A 14,910-nucleotide genomic window follows, 5' to 3' on the forward strand; every position below is an offset into this window, starting at 1 on the left:
GTCATCCTGATTCTCATTATGAAAATAATTCTCTATTCTATCATGGACATTTGGGCTTTTATGTCAGGAAGTTTCAAATCTTATTACAGCTTCTCTTTTTGTGTATTCATGTATTTGTTTGCTTGTTCTTATGCTGAGGATCAAACCCAGGACCTAAGGACACACGAGACAAGTGCCCTGAGTTACAGCTTCAACCTTTATATCTCTTGATCTAACCGTCTTCCTGATGAAGTGGAGCACAAGGGTTCCTGTTGACCTTCAAGCGCTGAGTTACAATGACAGGGACACACCTTTAATCCCTGCCCTTGGGAGGCAGAAGCGGGTGGGTCTCTGTGAGTTCAAAACCAGCCTGGTCTACATAGCGAGTTTCAGGACACTGTATGAGTGTCTGGGTCAATCCAAGTAAAGGCTAAGATATTTTGTGACTTGGGGTCTAGGGGAATAGAAAAGAAGGCATCCTTGAGGTCAAGGACAGAGAAATGGGAGGTTTCTGAGGGGATGGTGGAGAGGAGAATATAGGGATTGGGGTACTATGGAGTGAACTACTGCAGAGTTGATAAGTCAGAGATCCAGAACCAAGTGATAGGCTCCGTTGGGTTTTTAAACTGCTAGTATGGGCATGTTAAAGGGGGAAGAAGTGGGATGCAAAAGATTCTTTCTTAAGAGATCAGAGATAAGAGACTTTGACAAGAGAGTGGGTATTGGGTGGGCCTTAGTTATATATTTGGTTGGGTTTTGTAATCGGATGATAAGAGGGGGGTGAGGTTTGACTATAGAAGGGTTTGGGGTGTCCCACACCTGGAGATCTAGTTGAGAGGCTGGTAAGGGAAAAAGAGAATCAGAATGTGTGGTTTAGAGGAGAAGAAGGAGGGGAATGGCTGGCGAGCCTGGGGTCAAGTGGATGGAGGAAGCAAAAGAAACAGAGGTTCCCTGGGCCTACATGGTGAAACCCTGTCTCAAAATACCTAATTAATTAGTTAGTTGATTAATTAATCAATTGAGGCACACTGTCAGGGGAGTCATCAGAGTCTGGGCAATTCCATTCTGTCTGCTTTGCTCCTCTGGGGCTTCCTACAAGACTAGTGTTGGGCTGGAGAGATGGCTCAGCAGTTAAGAGCACTGGCTGTTCTTACAGAGGTCCTGAGTTCAACTCCCAGCAACCACATGGTGGCTCCCAACCATCTGTAATGAGAACTGGCGCCCTCTCCTGGCCTGCAGGCAGAACACTGTATACAAAATAAATAAATCTTTGCCGGGCGGTGGTGGCTCATGCCTTTAATCCCAGCACTCAGGAGGCAGAGGCCAGCCTGGACTACCAAGTGAGTCCCAGGAAAGGCGCAAAGCTACACAGAGAAACCCTGTCTCGGAAAAAAAAAAAAGACTAGCGTTGAGCACAGGCACTTGACGGACGGACAGAGGGAACACAAAGGCAGGCTACAGGCCACTAGCCCTCATGAACACACTCACAGAAGTCCTTAAAAACATTCGGAAAGAGAGCTAAGCAAACATGACCCAGGGGGGCTGGTTCCGCTATAGGAGGTAACGTATGACATCCACAGGAAAAAGAAAAGTTACATGATTGTATCAGTATACACAGAAATATTGACAAATTCAAAATCCATTCATAATTTTAACAACCCGAAAAACAGCAACCAGAAGAATTCCCACAACTTGAGGAAACCCATCCACAAAAGCCTGACTGGTAATGTCATGCTCACTGGTGAGGGCTGGAAGCCGTCCCACTCAGACTGGGAACAAGACAAGGCTGTCTGTTCTCATCGGTCCCCCTCAGCATAGTGCTGGAAGTTCTCACCAGTTCAACAAGGCAGAAACGAGGAAATAAAAGGTATTAAATTCAGAAAGAAAGGAAAATGTACCTACTTGCAGGTAATATGGTTGTCTATGTAAAAAAACATATATGTGTGTACGTTAATTCTATGTGTGTGTGTGTATGCACTCACAGAACTAATAAGCAAATTCAGCAAAGTGAAAGATATAAGAGAACACATAAAATTGTCTGTATTCCTATAAGTTAGTAATGAAGACAGAGACAGCAAAATTAAAAATCCAATAGCACTGAAACTTGTTAGGGGAAAATAGAAATGAAATAGATTGGAAGCCGACAAAACATAGATGTGAATGCTATGCTAAACTAATGAAATTTTGACTTAAGAAACCAACAGAGGTCTAAGTAGACACACATACCGTTTGTAGATGAGACAGTTCAGTAGATTGAAGATATTTCTCCGAAATTAATAGGTATGTGTAATGTGATTCTCAGTAAGATTTTTTTTATAGATACAAACTTATTCCAAGATGTATAGAGGAAGACAAAAGGAGAACAGTTAAAATAATTTTGAAAAATAATTAAGTAAGAGGAATGGGACTAACTAAACTCAAGACGTACTAGACAGGCACAGAGGTCGAGACAATGCAGTATTTTGTGTGTGCATTTACACACGTGTGCCTGTGCTTTGCCCATAGAGGTCAGATGTCAGTGTTGGGCATCTTCTGTTTCTATCTTACTTTTATATGAATGTCTCTTTCTGAGCCTCAAGCTTACTGATTGGGCCGGATCCCGAGGGAACTGCCTGACTCCGCCTCCTCAGCACTGCAATTAGAGCCTGCTGAGTCCAGCTCTACACATGTGTGCTGGGGATCTGAACTCAGGTCCACATGCTAATATGGCAAGCACATTAGTGATTTAGCCATCTCCTAAGCCCCCAACATGTGGTGTTGACGGGCAAAAAGACATACAGTCCACAGAGCAGGATAGAAAAATCCCAAAATAAATCCATATATAAATATGTCCAACTAATTAGTGATGAAAGTGGACCTAAACATAAACGTATCATTTTTTTAGGAAATCATAGGTGAAAGCCTTTGACACTCAACACCAGCAAATGTTCTTGGACTTGAAACTTAAAGTGTGATAGCTAATCTTGGTTGTCTGTTAGATACACCTGAAAAGAGGGAAACTCAACTGAGGAATTGCCTCCAGCAGACGAGCCTGAGGGTATGAATGTAGGACATGTTCTTAATTGCTGATTGGTGTAGGAGGCCTAGTCCACTATGGACAGTACCACCCCTAGGCTGTACAAGAAAGCTAGCAGAGCAAGCCAGTAGGTGCTGTTCCTCCATGGTTTCTGCTTCCAGCTCCTGCCTTGAGCTCCTGCCCTGGCTCCTCTCCATGAAGGACAGTAACCTTTGAGCTGAAATAAACCCTTTCCTCCCCAGGTTGCTTTTGGTCATGGTGTTTGACCATGGTGTTGTCACAGCAACAGGAAAGCAAACTAGAATACAAAGAATATGTATAAAAAGGAAAATATGACGAAGTGGACCCCATTGAAGTTAAATCTATTTGCTCTGTGAGAGAGTCTGGTAAGGAGATGAAAAGACAAATTACAGAGCAGGAGAAAACATTTGAAAAATCACAATATCCAACACAGCATTTTTTATCTAGTACACAAAAAAAACAGACAGTGGCTTTATTCATAATAAGCAACATTTGAAAATACAAATGCCTTTAACGGAGTGAACTGCTGGGTGACTACATTTGGTACCCACCACCACGGAAGACCACTCAGAGATAAAAAGCAGCCAACTGTAGCGCACGGGCAAACTGGGGTGACTCTCAAGGAAATTATGCTGAATGCAGAAAGCCGGTCTCAAACTGTACACACTTCACAATCCCATTACATAATATTTGTGTAACAACATAATTACAGAGATGGAGAACAGATGAGTGGTTGCTAGGGATTAGTGCTGAGGAGGGAGAGGAAGGGCAGAGCCATGAGGGTACCATGTGGGAGTCCTGTGGTGGTGGCTTTGTTAGGAATCTTGACTGTGGTGATGCTGAAACCAAGCTCCCTGCAGTGAGATAACACAGCATTCTGGAAACAATGCCATCCCTGGCAAAGCTGGGCTGGTGGTCATCTGAGCAGGAGCCATCGAGTGGCTCTGGGGAGCTTGTGCTTGGCCTGATGGGAAGTCCAGGTGTTCTGGTTGTAGATATCCACCCACTCTTCCCGTCTACTATGTGGACTCCAGCTACTGGACTAGACTACGTTTCCCAGGCACCCTTGCAGGGAAGCAGAGTTCCTGTCAACAGGACATAAATGAACAGCTCTATCCTCTCCATAAGCCTTTGCCATCTCAGGAAACTTGAAACCATGTAGAGTAGTGCCCCTTTTCCAAGACACATACCCCCAAGATGACTAGTGCATGTCTGAAACAAAGCATAACACACACACACACACACACACACACACACACACACACACACACACACACACATATTGCTTTTCCTATACATCCAGCCTATGATAAAATTCAACTTATAAGTCAGACATGGTACAAGGTTAACAACACAAGCAAATAAAAAGAGGGGAAAAATGTAACAATATAGTGTAATAAAAGTCAAATGAATACAATATACCACCCCCAAGATAGTTTATTTTATGTTTGTCTTTCTAGTTAAAGGAAGCATTTCTGGTTTCTCTGGCAGATGTGAATCACTGGTGTGGTGACACCACCACTTGGGACTATTAATAAATGACATAACTGTGACTTGAACACAAGCACTGCCTAGTCAACTCAGTGATTAACAGGAAGGTGATATATATAGAGCAGATACGCTAGAAAATGGTACGATTCGAATCCAGGACCAGATTAAACAAGAGGAATGCATTACTCCAAACTTGGCACAATTTCACACTTATGAATACTTGTTTCTATAATTTTCCATTTTATATTTGCAGACTTCTGTCAACTGACATCACTTGAAACTGTGGCTGAGGACGGGCTGCTGTGTGGAAGAGGGAGGAAGCCTGAGCCCTTCAGTCTAAGAGGATTTCTTCTGGGATCAAATGCCGTAAGCCACTATTCTTGACAGTGCCCAGTGGTCCCTGAGTAATAGCCTCAGGCCCACAGCTCCTAGAAAGACCACCAGCATCCCCAGCCTTAATGCCCTCCCTGGGTAGCTGTACTGGGGGAAGGTCTGAATGGCAGGCTGAGATGCCCATACAACCCCCTAGAGATAGCACCAACCCCTCTGAGCATCTAAGGGAGGAAAGAGATCCTGAGTTTGAGACTTAAATCCTCAAACTCAGATTCTGGAGACCCCAGAGGGTTCACTGGGCTCACAAGATTAGGAAATTGTTGGGCGATTAGTTACTTTTCTGTTGCTGTGATAAAACGCCATGACCAAGGCAATTTATAGAAGGAAGGGTTTATTTGGGCTTCCTGTAGCAGGAATCTTAAAGGTACTTATTAATAAAATCAAACCTGAGGCCAGTTATTGGGGTGAATGCTGGAAGATCAGAGAAGCAGAACCAGCCACAGCTACCTCACCTCACCAGTTCCTCAGCTGATCCTGTTTCCTCAGACTGGAAGCCTCTGAGTCCTCATATCCGAATGGATCTCAGCTGAACTGCTGCTAAAAGCCAAAAAGCTTAACCAGCCAAAAGCTTCTAGTTTCTGGTCTTCACGCCTTATATATCTTTTTGCTTCCTGCCATCACTTCTTGGGATTAAAGGTGTGTGTCACCATGCCTGGCTGTTTCCAATGTGGCCTTGAACTCACAGAGATCCAGAGAGATTTCTGCCTCTGGAATGCTGGATTAAAGGTGTGAGTGCCACCATTTTCTAGCCTCTGTATCTAGTGGCTGTTCTGTTCTTTGACCCCAGATAAGTTTATTAGGGTGCACAATATTTTGGGGAACACAATACCACCACAAGCTTACAGTTCCAGATTTTTAGGGTCCATAATGGTGGAAACAGCATGACAGACATGTGGATGCTGCTGGAAGCTGAGAGCTGAGGGCTCACATCACAGGTTGCAAACAGGAGGCAGAGAGGGCTGGGAGTGGTGTGTGGCTTTTAAACCCCAAGGCAAGCCCCCAGTGACATGCTTCCTCCAACAAGGTCACACCTCTGAACCTACTCCAACAGCACCACCAATTGGGACCAAGTGCTCAAACATCTGAGCCTGTGGGAGAAATTTTCATTCAGACCACCACAAGATCCCACAATGAATCTTGGGATTTATGAATGCTCAACCATTCATTTATTTATCTCGATCATTCATACTTTTATTCATTTCAAAAATATAGAGTAATCATTTTATGCACTGGGCACATGGTGAATACACAGATGGTTGCTACCCTGTGTAACTCACAAGCAAGCAAGCTGCAGGCAAAAGCAGGCCAGTGGTTCCTGGTACTGTGGAGAGCAGAGGAAAATAAGGTGGAGTGAGTGCCCTGTACTTCTGCAAGGATGGGAGAGGGCTTCTGAGGAGGCCATGCTGGAGACAAGTTCTGAAGGGACCAGGGGAAGAATTTTCCAGGCAGAGACACAACAAAAGCCCTGTAAAGGACCTATACCTAAAGAGTGGGAACCGGCCGGGCGGTGGTGGCGCACGCCTTTAATGCCAGCACTCGGGAGGCAGAGCCAGGCGGATTTCTGTGAGTTCGAGGCCAGCCTGGTTTCAAAGCGAGTTCCAGGAAAGGCGCAAAGCTACACAGAGAAACATTGTCTAGAAAAAACAAAACAACAACAACAAAAGAGTGGGAACCAAGAGGAGGCATGGTAGCTGGGGCAAAGGAAGAGACAGAAATGTCTGTGCTTACCATTGTGTTAAGACATCTATAATGGAGAATTATGGATGCCCAGAAGAGGTACTGGGCTAAGAATCAGGGACAACTTCCTGGAGAGGTGTCAAACCATGACTGGGTCCTGAAAGAGTCAGTGGAGAAGAGAAGTGGGATTCAGTCACCACTCCATGAGGAAGCCAGGGCAAGAAATACTCAGGATGTAAGGGGACGCTAGATGTGGTATTACAGACATGTAATGATAGCACTTGGAAAGTGGAAGGAAGATGGTCAGGAGTTCAAGGTCATCCTTAGCTACACAGTGAGTTCTGGGCTAGCCTGGAATACATAAGGCACTGTCTCACAAAAACAAAACAAAACACAGGTATAAGAGGTTTGAGAAACTTGAAAAATATGGTGAGAAGTTGGAGACTTGGGATGAAAGGGAGAAATCAGAGACATCACAATCAGAGGGCCCTGGCAGAGAGCCACAGTGTTTACCTGCAGCTGGCCAGGGGCAGGCCCGTGCATGTAGGCTGGGGGCAAGGGGTGGGGTGGGGGATGGGGGGGTGTAGGGGTTAGACAGCCAGCCTTGGGACCTCTATCAAGTCACACTTGCAGCAAACAGGAAAGCTGATTGTCCTTTGGGCCTCCAAGGCTCTCTCCACTCCCTCTGTGATGAGACTGTGTGTGAAGAAGTGGCTGAAAGGCTACCGACCTACTGTGTAGTTTTGGGCAAATCATTTGGTCTCTCTGAGAACCTCTTCTCCTTTGGAATGTGTAGTTAGTCAAAATAGGAAGTTAGCTGTTCTGAAGCTTTTAACTCACATAAAGTGTTTAGCAGAAGGCCAAGCCCATGGGTCTCAGACATCTCTGTGGCAGCTTCACTGCGGTTGGACTTGGTTCACAGGGTCACAGGAGGCAGGAGAGTACTGTTTTATGGAGGAGTAATTTGGCACTCAAACTGTTAAAACTAACCCAATCCCGGAGATAAGAAACACTCCAGGTCCCAGGCCCCTTCCTAAGCAAATTTATGAGATTCTGACTCGGGGTCAAAGAAGAGGGGCGCCCCGAGGCTGCAGTAGGAACCACTCAGGGTGCAGACCAGAAAGTGTTTGGGACATCTGGAAAGAAAAGAGAGTGGAGCAGCCCAGTTTACACCCCCAACCCCCCCGAGAGCCAAGAGATGGAGAGGGCTGGGCACCAGAGAGCCAGGTGTGAACCCGTGCGTGCGCCAGAGAGGGGCCTAGCTCTTGGCAAGAGTGGAGTGTTGGAGGCGAAGCAGTCAGGGGACAAACGGTTGGAACAGAAAAACAACTCAGGAGGGTCCTGGGGGCACGGGGCGGGGGAGACCAGAAGTGGCAGAGGGAGGGTGCTGCTGGAGGGTCTGAACGGGTGGGTGTGCGGTATTGCGTGGGCGTGGATGTACCTGCAGTCGGCCTGTGCACGTGCGTGGGGCGTGGGGTTGCGTGGGGCGGGCAGGACCGCCAGCACCCTCACGGGCCCCCCGAGGGTTAAGCGCCGCCCAGCCGCCGGCTCCTCCCCGCCCCAGCCGCGCGGCCACGCTGAAGCCCTCACTCGACCCACCGCGCCCTGGGCGCACGGCGGGGTCCCCGGTGGCCGCAGCGACCAGCAATCCGCGGATGCGCAACGCGTGCCACAAGCCGTCCCCGCACAGCGGCTGCCGGGCCGTCGGGGCGCTCGGGCGCCAGGAGCACCAGGCTGCCCAGATGCGGGCGCCACTCTGCCTGTTACTGCTCGTCGCCCACGCGGTGGACATGCTCGCCCTGCACCGGAGGAAGAAGCAAGGTACAGATGTGGCCGGACTGTGTTGGGGTAGGCGCTAGGAGGCAGGCTGGTGGTAGCCTGGTGGGAATCTGTCTGGTGCTAGACGCCTGAGCTATTAACTCAGGGTCAGCACAGGGAGCTGTCGAACAATCTGGACCCAAGAAGCACTGCACGGAGGGAAGGGGCTAGTGGTCGAGCTCACTGGCCCAGCCCTCCCAGCAGTGTCCCAAGGGTGGATAACTCCACACACACCAAAAACCTAAGGAACCATCCTTGGGACCAAGGCACTAGAAGACAGAGCTAGAGGCTTAGAAGCCAGCCTAAGCATCCTCCGTGGGCCAGAGGGTTATATCAAGAGCAGTGGCTCCCGGCCCCACATGGGGCTCTCTCGCTGCCCCTGACTCCTGCTGTCACCCCCCCCCCGCACCCCCAGAAGTGATCTGGGTGAGCCTCTCTGGTGTTCTCTTCTGGATGACTTGGAAGAAGTTTGTCCTCTCTAGGAGCCTTGGGATTTTTTTCCCCCCCTTTGGGACCTCCTGGAGCCAATAGGAAACCTGAACCTGAGACTAACTGGGCCCTGAAAACATTGTCTTTGGGGTCCTGTGCCACAGTTCCTCAGTGCCACAGTCAGATGTCTTTAGGAGGTGAGTTTGGGACTGCCCCTGCAGAGATGGAGTTGGTAGACCCCGTGCTGTCAGGGAGCGCAAGAGGAGTAGCAAGCCCTATGCCTGAACGGGGCAGGTCCTAGTACCCTGGATGCTTCTCCGTGAATCAACAGCCAGAGGCTGACCACGGTGCCAAGAGGCTGCCACACACTGTCTCCGCACATCCCTATGATGACCTGATGACAGAGTGGGCTGGCGTACTCTGTAGAGCAGGAACCCAAAGGTCATGCAGGTTGGTTTGCTGAGCGGTCCCATAGGCAGGTGGAAGCTCTGATCTGTTCTCTCTGGCTGAGAGCCTGGGTCCAAGAATACTGAATGGGAGTGCATGAGAATGACCTTGCCCTTAGGGCTTCCAGTCCATCTTCATGGAAAGCCTTACACTGCTGCTGTAGCCCCTGTAAGGGAGCCGGTGCACAGAGGGGCTGTGGGAGAGCAGGTATGAGGTAGGATAGCAGGCCGTGGCCGAGGGGTCCAGCCTCTAAGAAAGCTGGACAAAGGGACAGAGAGAATAGAGAGGCAGATGGACTTCGGGTGGGCTGCAGGGACTTGGGGATCCTGAAGGTGTCCCTTTGTGAGTGGCCTTCCCTGAGCCCAGATGCTGGAGTCAGTCTGTCTGGATGCACATCCCTCCTTTGAAGGCTCCAGCTGAGTGAGACTTCCGGGGAAGGCACCCAGGACTTAAGGTTTACCTGTGTGAGATCCTTCACATTGGTCCTCCAAGATGCTTCTCCATTCTGAAACGATGTTTAAAATCCTTTCCTTTCACTGGCTTGTCTTTAAAATGGGAGCAATACACTTCAGTCTCCTTCATCAGGAGGACCATGGCTATGAGGAAGTGAGCTAGAGGGTTCGCTCCCTACGAGGGCACCCCACGGTGCTTGTCACCATCAATCATCCCAGTTTCTTGTCTGTTGCGTGGTTAGCTACTTACAGTGAATGCAGGGAGAGGAAACAAGTTCAGGGAGGGAAATTGACTTGTCTAAGGCTGTACAGCAGATGCTTAGCATCTCAGATCTAAGATGATAGGGTGTTGTGAGATCCTGTGAGCTGGGTTGGTTTTCCTTTCTCAGAACCTCAGTTTACCTCTCTGGAGGGGAGTGGAACTAGACTTTTAAGATGATTCTCACTGATGAAAGGAAGAGGATGGGGAGGGCATGACAATAATTTGTTTTTTCCTCTTAGCCCAGCTCACTAGCACCTCCTCAGGAACTTGGGAGCAGAGTGATGCTCCTTTCATTGGTCCAGCTGGATGAAGATGCTGCTTTTGAGCCTCAGGTGCGCACACCTGCCAGGCATCTTTAGTGAGGTTGTGACTTTGTTCATGTGATGCAAAGCCTTGGGCTTCAGTCCTTCTCCTGACCCATTCATGCCATGTGATCTTGGATGAGAGGATTTCTCCTCTGCTTCGGCCCACGGCCTCAGTTTCTCCACTGGCAAAGTGGTAGAGGCTACACAACCCTAGAGCCTGCTCTGCAAGGGAGTCACAGTTATCATGACCAAGCAGGTTTAGGAAAGGTGGGGTTTGGCAGAGTTCTTGGCCGTGCAGTTTATCAGAGCCCAGGAAGAGGTGGTGCAGAGGGGCTGACCTTTCTCAAACCTAGACATACACATGAGGACCATTTCTCAGACATGTCTTGGAAGGTTGTGTCTATGGTCCCCAGGGTCTCATCGACTTTGGCCCTCTGATCTGATTTGGCGAGAGAATGTGTTCTGTAGATGCTTGGATATTGGTAGTGTCTTGCTTGCTCGATCGCTCACACACTAATTCATCTATTCACGTGGTATTGCAGAGCAGCCTCCCTGCCAGGTTGTGTTAAACGCCCGGACGGTGCTAAGCTAAGACATCCAAGCCAGCGGAAGGCTCTCACCCTTCCCTGCTTTCCTGAGCTGCCTCCTCCTCCACACCCTGCCCTTGACCTCAGTCTTTGGCCCAGTGTCCAACCATGGGGAAGGACCTGTTTGCCCCAGCCTGGTCTGCACTGCCTCCCTTGGGGTCCACTTCTCATGGACCTGGGCTCCTCTGGCTCCAGCGTCATCACTGTTTTTTTTTTTTTTTTTATGAAACCTAATTTTTCTGTTTCTGCAAAACAGAATGAAAGCAAAGGCTTGAAAGGGGTTCTTGGACCTCAAGTGTCTCTTACAAAACACTTTGATTAATTAAGGATAAATGAATTAGAACCAGATGGGGACATTTCTCTTGAAATGAACTGGTGTGCCTGGCAGTGGGGCAGTGGGGCAAAGTGAGGGGACTCTACATTGTGTCCCCTGTTCCCAGATCTAGAGCTTCCTGTAGGGATGAGGTGAGGCTGAGGTTCCAAAGCCTCCATTCTCTCCTACCCTGGGCATGAGAAGACCTTGGGCAGACCACACACTTTCTCTGATACATCTGTGAAGTGGGAGCCACTGAAGCTACCTCCTTGGGCAGCAGGAGAAATTTACCACCATCCTGGAGGGAAAGTACACAAAGGCCTCTTAGGGCAGAGAGGGCTGGGCAGAGGGTACCTCCTGAGCATTGACTTTTCCCCGTGACCTTGTTCCCCTGAGCCCATTTGATTTCCTACGGTGGGTGCAAGGAAGACCGTGTACAGAGCCTGGATGACAGCACCAGCCTTGGATGCAGATCCAGAGTGGGGGTTAACATATAGGCAGGCAATTGACAGGGTTCGCACAGGCTACCGGGGCTCTAGTCTATGGGTCAGAGCAGTGGCTGGATGCAGAACAAGATGTGTCGCCTGAGAGATGGCGTGCAGATGGAGCCAGGCTCAGATGCACATTGCCACAGCTCTGAAAGGGAAGTCCCCTTGCGGCAGAGCGAGGTGATGCCTTGACTGGTGCGGAGGGATGGTGTGGGGGAATCCTGCCCTGAGACCTGGGTCTCTTGGTAAAACAGCAGCTCGGTAAGTCTAGGAAACAGAAGCCTGCACACAAGGCAGACAGGCAGCTGATCCTGAGCTCCATACCTGGTCTGTCCCTCCTCAGCCACTCAGAAACCAGCCTGTGTACAAAGGGAGGTGCTTTCCACTTACCCTGCCGTGGCTCTGGGAAGCCATCCAGACACCCTCCCCATTCCCAGCCACCAGGGATGCAGAGGCCACAGAGAGAGCACTGGCCATGTACTGGGGCCCTGCGTAGGGGATGGACTTCCTCAAGGGAGTGGAGGGGGAGCCTATGGGGAGCTCCCAGCTGCTAAGTTGGGGCACAGAACCATAGCTTAGGAGGCATCCAGCCTATGCCTAGATCGAGCAAGGAACTCTGTCGGGACTGGGGGTCACGTCTAGGAGGAGCCGTAGCAGGTCGTCAACCAGTGGCACAGTGTAACAACCTGTAGGAGGAGGGGGGCCTGGCCGCTTTGGGGACCACCGGATGGGGTGTAGATGGGAGTCCCATTGTGGCCAGGGCCAGTGTTGGGTCATGGAGGGATTTGGGGTACCACATTTGCTGAGCTCCCCTGGCCAGGCTCCACTGGGTCCCGAGGACAGCATGAGTGGGCACTGCCTTGTCACTGATGTCGTAATACCCAGCACGTCCCTAAAGTCCATAGGGATAACGCTGTGGCAGGGCGCCCAGTGCTCTTCAGTCCAGCCTTGACAGGCAGGCTGGCCATTGTTCCAGTCTCGGCTGGGGACTCCAAGAGGGGACATTGCTTAGGGACTCTGGGGCTTCAAGGGGAGACACTGCTGAGCTGGAGCATCGTGTGTAAGAGGTTTGCTGTCTCTTATGAAGGGAATTCACACCAAGATCTGAAGCCTTGGCAGTCACTATCCAGGGGCTGGGCAGTTTTTTAATGAAATGGCATGGGACAGAGCAGGACAGAAGGGAACAGAACAGGGTAATATTAGAAGAAAAATAATAGGAGAAAGTAGAGTGGAGTTGGAGGTTGGTTCTGTAAAGAACCAGAGTAAATAGTCTAGGTTGTGTGGCCCACCGGGGATTATGCCAGGGGCCGCCGCATATACCATACTCTGCAGAAAATGGCAGAGTGCTTTTGAAGTGTTCAGAAGGGTAGTGATGCTCGCTTCTGTGTGGGGCTGTGTACACAGGTGTGTGAGCATGCATGCAAAGTATGTGTAAAAGCACATGAATATGTAGTATGTGTGCTCATGAGTGAGTCTGTGTTCAGTGTGAATGTTAATATAAAATACTTTTCTTTTTTTATTTGTGTGCGTGTATGTGGTGTGCATGCCTATGTCATGTGCATGTTTATATGTATGCATACTCACATGTGTGTACCTGAGTGTGAAGGTCTGAGGTTGATGTCAGGTGTCTTGCTCAATGGCTCTCTATTGAAACAGACTCTCTCGCTGAACCTGGGGCTTGCGATTCTGGCTAGTCCAGCTAGCTAACCTGCCTGGAAGATCCTCTGCCTCTGCCTCCTGAGTGCTGGGATTACAAGTGAGCCACCACATCTACCTGGACTTCCATGGGTTCTTGAGATCCGAACCCAGGTTGCCAGATTCACACAGCAAGTGCTTTGTCTATTGGGCCGTCTCACAAGCCTCTGAAAGTGTGTCCTTCCCATTATCAGAACATGGGTGCCATCCCCCTCCCCGCTCCGCTGTGCCTGTCTGAGGCACTCAGCCCTTTACAAGCTGGCCTAATACAGGACAGATGTAAGATGCCAGACCTTATGAAGGTAGGAGGGTCCCTATTTTCCCAAGAGGAGATCAAGACCAGGTGGGCCATGAGGCACTATCCAGGGGCTGGGCAGTAAGCCCAGAAAGTCTGATTTACAGCTCTACTCCCTCCTGGGGACAGCTACACACACACCGATGAGCAACCCCTGAGGTCTTTTGCTTCTGGTTGCCCAAGCCTGATGCCATATCTTTCCCAGCACGCTTGAATGTTGACCTCTAGAAGGTTGGACTCATCTGTATGGGCCCTGAGGGTCTTCCTGCGTTAGACGTCCCAGAGCAGTGAGTGTGACAGACACCGTCATGTTCTCTTCATGCTGGCCTTCAGCCCAGCCCTGTCTGGTGGATACAGTTCCTCCTCTTCCCCCCATCCCCACCCCCTCACGTACACGGGAAGAAAACTGAGGGGACTGAGTCACACAACAAATGTGTGTGACCTGAGTCTTTCTGATTCCGAAACCCACAGGAACAAATCCCACTTACCGTGGAGCACTGAGTGCCGTCATTAACCAGCCTCTTTTCTGCACAGAATATTATGATTTGCAGAGCAGTCCATGCTTAACTTTTTCTCAGGAGTTCCTGAGAGAGGCTGTAGAATGTTGTGGGGTGGGGAGACACAAAAAAGGCCAGAGGCACCCTTGAGATCGACACTTGTAAACATGGAGGTGGCAGCCGTAAAAGGCCAGCCCCCAGTCAGCAGCTATAAGTGGCCATGGAGGTACAGAAGGACCAGTGGCCAAGGACAGCGAGGCTGCTGCTCCAGAGCCTGTGAAGTCGGAGGTGGCTCCTTAGAGCCTGTTTCCACTGTGTAGCAGAGGGCTGCTGGCCTGCCTTGCCCTTCCCCAGGCAGCATTGGTGTCCAAAGAAATGAAGAGACCTTCCACAGATGGAGGGAGGCAGCCCAGTAACCAGGGTCAGGGGCCTTCACAGGGTTCTTCAGTGACCTGGGGATGTGCAGCACCACACAGGGTCTGGGGACTTGGTTAAGGTCTGTGTTAAAGTTGTCATGATTTCAGGGCTAGTCTTTCATCCAGAGCCGTGGCTGTGGATGCTGTCGAGACGTGAAGTCGTCTGGTATGGTAACTCCTAGAGCATGCACCCTCACCCAGCTCTTTCCACACAATCTGCTCGCATTTTTCACCAAAATCATACCGCCTTCAGTTTCCCTGGGGGACTGCCCAATTTTTTGACCTACGGAAGTGGCGATTTCAAATCCTTCAACCAGTAATTGTCACCA

At 49.7% G+C, this 14,910-nt stretch overlaps 1 protein-coding gene across 1 annotated transcript in view; it reads left to right on the forward strand.

Moving 5' to 3' along the window:
* Positions 1-8,131: 8,131 nt before the first annotated feature.
* Positions 8,132-14,910, forward strand: part of Rspo4 (R-spondin 4) — a 42,874-nt gene continuing 36,095 nt past the window's right edge. Inside the window, exon 1 of the mRNA XM_006985513.4 lies at positions 8,132-8,398. Within this exon, the coding sequence (XP_006985575.3) occupies positions 8,233-8,398 (166 nt within the window). The 5' untranslated portion in view covers positions 8,132-8,232. The remainder of the gene's footprint in view (positions 8,399-14,910) is intronic.

Source organism: Peromyscus maniculatus, chromosome 4 (assembly GCF_049852395.1).
Source record: "Peromyscus maniculatus bairdii isolate BWxNUB_F1_BW_parent chromosome 4, HU_Pman_BW_mat_3.1, whole genome shotgun sequence".
NCBI lineage: Eukaryota > Metazoa > Chordata > Mammalia > Rodentia > Cricetidae > Peromyscus > Peromyscus maniculatus.